Below are 12,126 nucleotides of genomic sequence, written 5' to 3'. Positions count from 1 at the left end.
TCTTTCCCTGCTTGGCTGTTAACAACACAGAAAATTATGAAATAGCCACACACGAAAGGACTTAAAAATATATTTTTCTTAGAAACAGTTTTTAGTTAGAAACTGCAGAGCTCACATAGCTGTATACTTCATCAGTATGAAGGTCATGTTTAGAATTCAAAGTGCACGTTAGTTTCCAGGTCCATATTTAAATTATAAATCTTGTTTTATGACAGATTAAGGTAAACATTTTTTATGTGGATAAGGTCACCTTCTTTAAATCAATCCACCTCACTGACTTCACAGGAGCTGCTACAATGACTGTTGGTCTCTATTCAGAGCTAGCACAATGACTCTTCAAGAAAAAAGACTGAAGTAGATTTTTAAACAAAAAAAAAAAAATCATGCTGATAAACTACTACCAATCTGTAAGGTTCTGAACTTTGCCCCTAAAGTTTAGCAAAGCTAAAGTTTAGGCAACTTATAATTTTGTAAATATCTAGAGTGATAGAACGTGTCTATATTAAAAGGCAATCCAGGAGAGTTTCAGCTCTGATCACAGAAAGATCATCACACATTCAGCACGTGCTGTTAGTCATGCAGTTATTTGCTGTCACTTATCTTGGTACCCTGCCAATGCTAATGTGACAGTGGTTATAACACATAGCTAAGCTCAAAGTGCTTCACAGGTTGCATTCTGCTCTCAGAATACCCAGTAAAGTGTTTCCACACAGCAATCCTGCCACCGCTGAGGGGAAAACAGAGCCCCCAAACAGCAGTCTGGTTTAGTTCCTCATTACAAAAATATCACAGGTAAGAATGTAAATTCAAGATTTCCTGGGCTCACCTGTTCCTGCATTGCAACCTTTACCCTTATCCCTCCAGCACACGAGGAATCACACAAAACCACAGCATCACTATGGTTGGAAAGGACCTTTAAAATCATTGAGTCCAACCACTATCTAACTCCACCAGGCCACTTCTACACCATATCCCTGAGCACCCCATCTAGACAGCTTTTAAATACATCCAGGGATGGTGATCCCACCACTTCCTTGGGAAGCCTGTTCCAGTCCTTGAGAACTTTTTCAGTGTAGAAGTTTTTCCCTAATCCCTAACCTAAACCTCCCTGGCATAACTTAATACCAATTCCTCTTGTCCTGTCAGTTATGGCCTGTGAAAAGAGGCCCACACCCACCTCCTCACAGCCTCCTTTCAGGTGGTTGTAGAGAGCAACAACATCTCCCCTCAACATCCTCTTCTTCATGCTAAACAACTCCAGTTCCCTTAGCCACTCCTCATAAGGCTTATCCTCAAAACCCTCCACCAGCTTTGTTGCCCTTCTTTGCACCCGCTCTAGAATCTCAATGTCCTTCTTATACTGTGGTGCCCAAAATTTAACCCAGTACTCAAGATACAGTCTCACCACTGGTGAGTACAGTGTGACAACGACCTCTCTAGTTAAGACAGGCAGGTTGTGATAGAAAGGAAGTAATGCAGGGAGTAGGAGGGAAGATCTCAGCCCAGCTTACTTGGAGCCTCCACAGAGATAGTGTACTCATTTTCCATCTCGGCCAGCACACGCACAGATGATCCATTCTCTGGAGAGAATTCAACTTCAGTTTTCACTTCGCCGTCTAGTTTACGTTTCATGATAATATAAACTGTTGTCTGCACCTAAGAGAAAAGGCATTACACAACACACAGGTTCACAACTTAAGAATACACAGTAAGTCATTTTTCTAGTGATTTTGTTGTCATTGCAACTCACAGGTAAATCATCATCTGTCATATTTACAGTCCTGAGTGGTTTCAGGAGCATCTTCCAGACATGGAGTAAATGGGCAGGTAGCTTCTGTTTACAACTTGCACCAGCACAGATGCATGCATCAAGCTGATAAAACTCCAGATTTATCAGCCAGGTTTATAAACTGATTAAGCTAGATTTACAAAATTTCTGTTTCAACTCTGTCAGTCTCTTCCCTCAAGGAACACAGCCCCATTTTAAACAGGAAAAAAAAAAGAAGAAACAGTTTTTCTATATAAGGGGATGCTATACTAAGAAATGCTGGTTTTTCAGACAGGAAGACATGATCCAAGCTCTTTGGAGTCATTTGCAGGACATGCATCAGAATTGTCATATGAGTTCATTACACACTTTACTCCACTTGCCACTCCTAATGGAAGCAGCAGGGAAGATGGAGAGTCAAGAGTGTGAACCTGCCTCACAGCACACAAGCAGATCAGCTTTGTTAATGAGACTATCAGTAAGTTCCACTGCAGCCTAGACACAACCAGGCAATGCATGTTACCAGGCTATTTCTAGGCCTAAGGAACCGAGCTCATGAAACAGACCCTGAGGACAGGGGGCTGAGAGGGAAGGTGACAGAAGGAATGAGGGACTAAATCCCAGGGCTGTAAAGCTGTCCATTGCAGAGCAGCATAATGGGTTGCACAAGCCCACAGGAAGAATGTAGCCCAAGGAGTGGACATACAGTACCCCACAACGTATGCGATCAGGCTGCACAACCAGATGGCCCCCAGTCCTCTTGGATGAACCATGTTCTTCACTCATGGCAAGCCTGTGGGAGTAAACTGGGTTCTTCTCGTCTTCTGTTTCTGTATCAGTCACAGAGTCACAGCCTGAGTCTAAAATAAAGCATACAGAGTCCTGTCACATCACTCCCCTTTGCTGAAAATGCATATCATATCCATCCATCCTGAGAAACAGCCAGGGAGGTGGTGGGGTGAGACTTGCTATTCTTCTCAAATCAGTGGTCAGAAAAGGGGATCTTGTTGAAGAAAGGGAAACTACAGAGCTTCCTCTTTTTTTTTTCCCTTAAGAGAATTGCTGGAGAACATTCACAAAGATACAGCAGTGCTGCAGTAGCACTGAACGTGCTTGCAAAACAAACAACGAAGCCACTCTTTGCTGAGATGGACAGTCCCTTCCCATTTTACACAGGAAAACCACCTTGTCAATGTCTAATGTAAGAACAGTTACCAGCTGGACTCATCCAAGTCCATCTGAGGTCTGACTACATTGTAGGATGGGCATTTCAGCCTTTAGTCTTCCTCTCATAAAGTAAATGAAGGAAACCAACTTTTCTTTCATTTCAGTGCTATCTTTAGTTTTCTGAATCCTCCTTATGTTGCTCATCCCAACTACCACATTGATTTATTGTGTTGGCAAAATACAACATGAAGCAGTAGTCTGAAGGGATTCTGTTCCTTGAGCAAGAACTATGAGCTCCCCTATCTATCCAAGAGTGAAACTGAAATATTCTTCAGCTCAAAGGCTCTGGTACAACAGTAGCCAGCAGAACAGCAGGCTACCCAAACAGATCCAATAGTAGAAGTAAACAAATGTAACCCTACAGTCTGTGTGTACAAAAAGTTCTCATTCCTGTTCCCCAGTAGCAGCATGGATATTAACAGACGAGCAAACAAATTTTATTTCTATCATTGGCTGAAAAAAAAAAATCACAGCAAGAATTAAATTAGATTACAGGTCTCCTACCCCTTCCAGGAAATACTTTTTCCCAACGAGAGAAAGGAAACAACAGACAATTTTGTATATACTTAGTAGAGAGCACTTTCTCATCCAGTTTCTATCTCTTGATTCACGTGCATCAAATTCACAATTTTCCCCCATCTCCAAAAATGTGGGGTGAAAGTTACTCACTTCTCTTTGTCAGAAAATTAGCATGAATTCTTAAAGCTATATTTCCCATATTCAAAATTTTCCAAACCCTGGAAAGCTGTGAGGTAGCCAAGGATTTAAGACAATTTGGAAGTTATGTTTTATTTATTACTTACTGTACAACATCTGAAAAGAGCAGTAAAAACTATTTACTAAATAAAATCTCAGATTTGAACTGGCAGAGTTTTTATATTAGTAATTAATGCTCTTGACTGTAGGTTAGTCCTGCTGAGACAGACCTATTCAACAAACCACACTACCTGTAGCATTCATACAATGAAGCTGCCACCAGTCCAGGTTTTACTCAGAATCACTCAGCCTCTGGGTACATCAGGTTTCCACAAATGAAGAGAGCTAAAGTTATTCAAGCAGGCTTCTATTAGGTGTTCATGTCCTGCTAGTTTCAAATAGTGCAGCTAAAAGTCAGGAATTTAAATCCAGACTTCTTAATTATCACTAACAAATACTTAAACTTTGACAAAATTTAAATTAACCTTACTTTTTTAATATAGTTTCTATACATTTATACAGGATTTTTATTCATTATATGACTGCAAATTTGTTTTCAGAAGACAGGCGTCAAGCCACAAAATCTTAGCAAATCATTCAGCTGAAATTTTTGTCACAAAAAGTGGTGCACATACTTAAGTATGTGAATCACCCCATGTAGCAAGTAAGCCTGTTCACGAGTGCAACAGGTAGATGCTTTAATGTCTTCTGTAAAAAGAGTAGAGCCCAAAATCTGCAGCTCTAAAGTTCAAAGAAGGCACAACCACCAACACCAACATTTCTAAAACAAAACTACCTACACACACTAGAACACTTGCCCAATATATTGTTCATTTCAAAGGAAAATGAAGCCTAAAGCTGTTGATCTCAGCTGGAACATCTACATGCAAGGATAAGAGGGAAGCAAGGACAGAATAAGACCCTCGGTCTCTCTGCCTTACTGCTGCTATTTGATAGAAGAAATGAATTAGCACAGAAGGAGTAACCAGAGCTTTTAAGAAGTTGGGCATTGCCTGACCCTGTCTCACACTTCTGCATTCTTGCAACAGGGTTGACTGCCCAGAGATCATGTGTAAGAACAGAGCTATGAAGTAATACAGGAAGAAGCAAGCAACGTTAATCACTAATTGGATTAACAGCTGACGGAACAAGAACTCGTTGTTTCGGGTATGAATTATTCATCTATTTTTCCATTCAGAAAATTCTGAAATTGCAAGCTTCCTACATAAGCAGAGAAGTGATGTGAATTCATCTTATAAGCTCCAGTCACGTGCTGCTGACTTGTGAGCATGCAATCACTGGAAGAGGAAACCATTCCATTACATTCGGTAACACCCCTGCTCTAAAGGGACATGTAGTTAGATCAGGCTTCCCATCCACTAAGATACCTGATTAATGACAACTCATTTGCATACAGAGATGCAGCAGTTATGTCACTGTAATGATACCCAAGCTAAAGAGGCCATCACTGAGGAGATCAGACTCATTAGAAAGTTAAATGAATACCTGAATTGAGCTTCTCCATGAGCAGCTGCTGCAGGTTAACAGCTCGTGGTTATAAACAGCTCTGCCGTGACTGGAGGGCCTTTCTGTTCCCCTTTTATATGAAGGCTACTTCAGGCCACGTTTGACAGTCTGTGAAATACTTGTGAGAACAGCAGCAAGGGGAGGAGATGTGGTCCAAGAAACCCAACCACATTTCCCCTAGAAGAACATGCTCCCCTCCAGGAAGCATCACTAGCTGAGCTAAAGTGAGCAGCCCCATGCTGGCCTCTTCTCACCTGCTCTGCTGGGCTCCACACACTGCTGCCCTGCAGAAACTCACTCCTGAAAAAAGAAAAACAGGGAAAAGACTGGCATGGCCACATGCTTTACAAACCACCTAGCAGCTTTAGAAACTAATGGGAAGCAGCCAGTTCTTTTGACCTGTTGCTGTACAGTGCACACAGTTTGCTGCAGTCATCCATTTCCTCCTGGCTAAGCTGGGAGGCTATCACCATGGAGCTGGCAGCTGTGGTTTCTCAGAAGTCAGCCCCTACACCACAGGACACGTGAACACTCGGAAGTAGTCAGCAGCCTGTCCAAACCACTCTGTTGTGCAGATATTAATGCAAATGGCATGACTGGGCAACAGCTTGTCCCTGTATGTTCTGCACATGCAGGCTACCCCCTCACCGGCGTCTGAGAACTCCCCCTACTCCATTAACCAGCCTGCCAGCTGAGAAAGTCAGATTTCATAAGGCCTGGAACTTTGACCTCAGTAGGAAAGACCCTCAAAGAAAGCTCAGAGTCACCTAAGACTGCAACTGGCCAACCTCCTTTTCCAAGTGCCAACAAGGACATTTAAGTCTCCCAGGGCAACTCCAGTTGCAATGCTTACAAATATCTAAAGGGTGGGTGCCAAGAGAACAGGGCCAGGCTCTTTTCAGTGGTGGCCAGTGACAGGACAAGGCACAACAGGCACTAACTGGAACACAGGAGGTTCCACCTGCACGTAAGGAAAAACTACTTTACTGTGAGGGTGACAGAGCAGTGGAACGAGCTCCCCAGAGCAGTTGTGGAGTCTCCTTCTCTGAAAGCTTTCAAAACCTGCCTGGATGCTATCCTAGGCAATCTGCTCTAGGTAAACCTGCTGTAACAGACCCCTACCATTCTGTGAGCAAGCAGAATACCAACAACGTAGTCATGGAAAGTTATCTGTCATCACACTAACCTCAGAGCTGTCAATTTACCAGAGATACACAGTCAGCAGAAAAACATCTTGTGATAACCCCTAAAAACTATGTTCTACTGTAGCAACACTTCCCCTTTCAATCATGCAGAAAAGCAGCAGCTGAGAAGGAAAAAACAGAGGGGAAAAAAGTAAGACTTTGTAAAACTCTTCACACAGAACAAGTAAACTATGGGACACCTGCCCCCTCCTGTCCAAACCCCTCACCCCAAACAGATCATCTACAAGCACAGCACCTAAAAACAGATTTCCAGTTCTACAAAGAAAGTAGTCACATTTAATTTGTCCTGTGAAGCTGGGCATTACAATAAACTAGTTCTCACTCTCTACTAAGGAAACAAGCTGTAGCTTACTATGCCAAGTTTTGCTTGAGCTGGTAGGCACACACACTTGTGCATCTCTTAGGGATGCTGTATCCTTACAAAGAACACAACTGGGTTATTAAGAGACATGTTGACAGGAGAAATGTTATAGCAAATTGTGAGAAGCCAGAAGGTACAGTTTTTACCTCCAAAACCTATTAAGACAATACATATCCTTAATACTCAAAAGCATTTATTACTCCACAGTTGTTCTATCAAGCACATCTCAACCAAACTTCAAGAAACAAGTTTCCTTTGTGAAGAGCTGATAAGGGAATAAAGGGTTTGGATCCAGCAATTTTAGTAATGGAGCAAAAGTATGGGTCCAAGGGCCAAGTGGCCCTCCAGAACCAGCTGAAGTAATAGCTGCAGGAAAGGATAATACCATTTTAATCATGAAGCCTGGGCATGAAAAATGGGAACATGTCCCTGCAAATAAGTGTCACTTGTGAGAATGACCAGATGGTGTAGAACCTTGGTTCTACAGACCCAGTGTGGAGCTGCCAAGAGTGAGAGGACAAAGTGTGAAGAATCTCAATTTGTATGTAATGGTAGACATTACATTTCCTTACTGTGGAGATATGATGGTGATGGCAGTGTCAGAAGTGCCTGCACAAGGAGGATATGTGCTGAATCTGTGTATATCAATGGGCAGCATGTGCCTAACAGACAGCAGAGTGATGAAGATCCAAACTGCAAGGATGGGTCTGATGGGGTGTCAAAATGTGCTGAGTACATGAAACCAGCTGTGGACCTCAGCCAAGCCAGAGTATCCCTGCATCCTGGAAATGCACAGTGGAGAGTGATGGTTTGGCATCTGGTGGTAGCGTGAGGGTTGTGGCTCATCCCTGTGCCAAAACTCTGGATGATGGTTGCCATATGGATGATGTCCACAACCAGGCAAGAAAGACCTTCCCGATTGGTTTTCAGGAGTCTGGCCAGCCTTGGGTGGGAACCAATTAGAAGATCACTACCACGTGCCCCCACCTTCCACATTAACTTGGAGGCAGGACAAGAAGCCACCTCTGTAGGATCTGACTCTGCTTGCAGTGAAGCTGGGAGGCTTTCCCACACAGTGCACGTGCTGTGTGAGGATTCCAGCTGTTGGAAAGGCTCCCTGACTCTGCATAGCAAGTGGAGCTCCCAGGACAGCAGGGCATGATGAGTCTCTCTCTCTGGGGAGCTACTACATAACTGGGCTCCTTGTCTGGCTGGTTCCATCTACCATGGCATGGTTCCTTGGCCAGGTCGCTCCCTTCCGCACATGTCGTGAGTGAATGTATTGACTTATTCCTCCCTCCAGTGGTCTGACATGTTGGATCACTGGTGTATGATTTAAGAGAGAGGGAGGACTTTGGTTGCTGGTTTGCCCTTTAATGATACTCTCCTTTTATGTCAGGCAAGTGGTCAGCAGAAGATTTTGTTATGTTTTAGAGCAACAGACATGTAACTGAAAGGACAAAAATGGCTTTGCAGAACAGCACAAGAGACGTTCATGATCTGTTCACTTTTCTTACTTAGATGTTCCCAAACGCTGCTTCCAAGTTATTTTTTAATTTCATCTTTGAAACAAAAAGGATTTGGAGAAAGCCGAGTCACCAGACATTGCATAAAAAGCCAAGAGCAACTCCATGTCTGTCCTGTAATACTGGAAGGAAGGGATGAGAAAGATACATGCCGTAACCGACTTGCAAGAACAGGAAACTCAGCACATAGTTCTGAGAGCAGGGAGGTCAAGAAAAGTCTGAAAAGCCACCAAGAAGTGGAGAACACATAGAAAGAAAAAAATATTTTCAAATACCAGACACTAGAAAAGAGTGGTAAAATAAAAGCCTCAAGCAGATGGAGAACTGGCAGAGAACAGGAAGGTAACCAACAGGATCAAAGGTACTTTCTGTGGGAATATTCCAGCTCAGGGACAAATGCCACCAGTAGCTTCCAGTCAGCTGCTTGGGCTGGGCTGTTTTTAATTATTCCCAGCACTCTTGTTAATGGCAGATGAAGATGGGACTGAGGCAGCAAAATCAGCTGCGAAGCAACTGTGATCAGACACACAACCCTCTCACCTCACATGACATTTCCTCATGTCCAGGAGCACAGGTAGGAATCCCAAATGGGAAGCCCTTCCTACATTAGCAATAGATGGAAATAGGAACTGGATTAACACATGCCTCTGGAATTCTTAGGAGGGATACAGTGCCACAGAGGTAACAGCTGGGAAACTGCCTACCACACACCAACTGCCCCAGCAATGCTCCTCAGCCTCCTCTGCTGATCACTACTGGGTGGGCTGTTAGAGTTCATTTTGGGATCACTGGGCTGCAGCCCCTCTTCCTCATAGCTCAGGAAGGTACACTCTTATTCTCTAATGCTGGAGGTTGCACGAAGGCATTGTCCACAAAGATCTAAGCACAGGGAAGTTTCACAGAAGCTCAGTTATTTCCCCAGGATGACAAAACAGCACTCAGTAATCTTATCACAGGTTAAAGAGGATATTGCAATATGTGAACTCCTGCGAAACTCTTTCAAATTTACAGATCTTGTTCATTCACTAGCAAGCCTGAGTTGAGAGCAGGACCTTTAATGTAGAGCTGGATATACCTGAGATAACAGCGACTCGTAGCTGCAACGTGCAAGACCTCAGGGAAAGTATGCAGTCTGAATCCAGCATGTGTTTCCCTCCAGCCCCAGTAAAAGACAGATGTTCCCCAAATACATATCCAAATATTTTTCTGAAATTGTGCCAAATTCTCTTTAAAACCTTCCTGGATGACCTTGCACTGGCCTGGAGAAGAAATGTCTTCTTCCATTAACTAATAAAGCACATGAGCATTAACACTGCCCCTACAACACTGTCACTCATCCAGAAAAGATGTTTCTTTGTTTTAGCTCAAACACACACTCCACCCCATCCTTATCCTGGCTTAATGAGTCTACTGAGCTAAAAAAAAACACCACAGAAAAACCACAACAAACTGTGCATTCATCTGGGGAAGAGATGTTCACAACAAAGAGCTGTAGCAGTTTAAAATACAACTGCACCCATCACAGCCATCTTTCCCCTTCCTGTTTCCCCTTTCCTCATCTTTATTTTCATCAGAGGCTATGGCTCACACAGCAGAACCAGTGGAAAAGAGCACGTGTTTGGCTGCATCAGCAAGATGCAGGACCAGGATCTCTGTTTCAGCAGCTGACAATGAGGGTGTAAGCTAAGCTGCCAGTCCCTCAGCCTCAGCATGAGGAAGAACATTTATACATTTCATTCATGACTACTGAAAAGACAATAGCTGTCAGCTCAGGTAAAATGCAGAGTCCCTCTTACAACATAGAGATAACAGTTTATCTGACTATGTCTAGACCATGCTACAAATACCAAATATATTTAGCTTGTAGTTCTTTCACTAAGGTTCAAGCAAATGTGTACCACACTACACCTGCCTCAAGCTAAAAGTGTGCCTGGCTATTATGGTTCAGAAACTGTAAGCCAGCTCCTTATAATTCTTTCAGCTCTCAGTTACCTCGAAGGTCTCACAGGCCTAGTGGCAAATTTGTGACAAAGAATTAAATGTATAAACTTACAGAGCTAGCTGGGCTGCACAGGAACAGGACAGCGACAGGAAAGAGCTTCTAAGGTAGATGCTTGCCTTTTGGCCACCCAAACAACAGACACTGTGTACAAGACCAAAATCTCAGGAAAGACAGGCTGAAATAGTTCACTTCAACCACTTAGGCTTTTTCAGTATGTGGTGTCTTCTGGCACATGTATGGCTGATGATATTTAAGGGTGCCAAGAATCACACTACATCCATCACCAATTCAAGCCTTCCTGAGCAAACACATGCAAGAAACAAACCCCCAACTTGCTAATTACCTCTCCTCCTGCAGTATCTCCTTGCTTCAATTGCACCACAATGCATAACACTTGCATGACAGAAAAGACTGTCTACATAAAAGCCCACAAAGCTGAAATTCCACCTAGTAGAGCTGGATAGCTGCTTTGGAAATATCCCACCATGAAATCACCCACTGTTTGACTGAAGGTGTGGTTTCTGCAAGTGGCTTCAGTAGACCTAAAGCCACATGACTACTGGAAGGGCAGCCCTGCCCTCCCTCCCCTTCAGTCTCTCTTGGAATACCACACTTGCAGTCTAGTGCCACACCAGATGATCCAGACAAAAGGTGCAGAACAAGGCAGAGCACTCTTTTGCAGCAGTCCATGCTAAGGTCAGTCTATGCCACTGATGAAACTTCCTCCCTAGGAAATCCAAGATCAACTGTTATTCTGAAGTCACTTTTGAAAAATGCATTGAAAGTTTTCCACAGCAATAACAAACTGCTATGAAAATCCTACAAAATGCAACCCTAGAAGCAGAACAACTGTTCAAGTGCACAACAAAGGTCTTTGCAAAGGTCTTTGAAACAACCTGAAGTCTGTCCCACGCACCTCTGCAGACCTGCTCTGTAAAGCATCTTTGGTTTGACCACAGACTTCTGCAAAGATTTTGCAGAAATTAATTCAGCTGCTCCAGACTTGGAAGAAGCCACCAGTGATGGTCACTGAGCTCTTATTTTAAGCAGGTGTTTTAAAGCCTTACAGTTCACATTGGCAGATACTTAGAATTAAACTCAGTCACTACCTTGTAGCAACCTGTGGGAAGATTATCAGAGCTATAAGATACAGAGAAATGATTAGTATTTGCAATGTGCATGAAGTCTATTGTAGCCCAACACTTCCTAACCACACTGATTTCTGTACTATACTAGTGCTAGCAATGCTTGAATCACATACTACCATGAAAGATGAGGTGTGAAGTATTGCTTTTGATGTGCATAAACTGGGACTTTATGAGGCACCTCCATGACAATGCATTCATCCTCCAGTTGGAAAGACTATTTCAACTGCTCAATTCAATTTGCTACAGCCAGATGAGGCCATTAATGCATTTCTCTCAAAAATCACTTGGGGGTTTAGTTCAGGTTTCTCTCGGTTTTAACCAGCTTTTTGAAGTCTCTGCATTTCCAGCATCTGTCATTTATAACCATACTAGCATCTGCAAGGAAGGGCATGCTACCAGTATGTTCTCTCAACCTTAATTCCTGTGCAAGAGCACCCCAGTTTCCTCTCCTTGACAAGCCGTGACCACCAGCAGGGCAGCAGAGCCCCCACATAATGACGCAGATTCTCACTGCACCCTGAGGGCTGACTAATATCTCCCCTGTTCCTCTCCAAAGAGCAGGGTCAAAGATGCATATCTTCTGTTTCAACATAATATAACAGAAAAACACCATTTTAAGAATTCATTTATTTTTGCCCCTTCAGTATAGAGGGGGAAAAAAAAAAA

At 43.2% G+C, this 12,126-nt stretch overlaps 1 protein-coding gene across 1 annotated transcript in view; it reads right to left on the bottom strand.

Moving 5' to 3' along the window:
* LOC103780821 (phosphoinositide 3-kinase adapter protein 1-like) overlaps nt 1–5,271 on the bottom strand; it is a gene marked incomplete at its 3' end in the record, with an annotated part of 10,573 nt that extends 5,302 nt beyond the window's left edge. The window contains exons 1-3 of the mRNA XM_008948513.1: nt 5,198–5,271; nt 2,480–2,628; nt 1,512–1,656 (exon numbers count right to left, since the gene is read on the bottom strand). Of these exons, the coding sequence (XP_008946761.1) occupies nt 1,512–1,656; nt 2,480–2,628; nt 5,198–5,216 (313 nt within the window). The remainder of the gene's footprint in view (nt 1–1,511; nt 1,657–2,479; nt 2,629–5,197) is intronic.
* Between the last annotated feature and the right edge of the window lie 6,855 nt (nt 5,272–12,126).

The sequence above is a fragment of the Merops nubicus genome, unplaced genomic scaffold, assembly GCF_000691845.1.
Source record: "Merops nubicus isolate BGI_N331 unplaced genomic scaffold, ASM69184v1 scaffold4341, whole genome shotgun sequence".
NCBI classification, from domain to species: Eukaryota; Metazoa; Chordata; class Aves; order Coraciiformes; family Meropidae; genus Merops; species Merops nubicus.
This window is presented reverse-complemented; position numbering and strand designations above follow the sequence as displayed.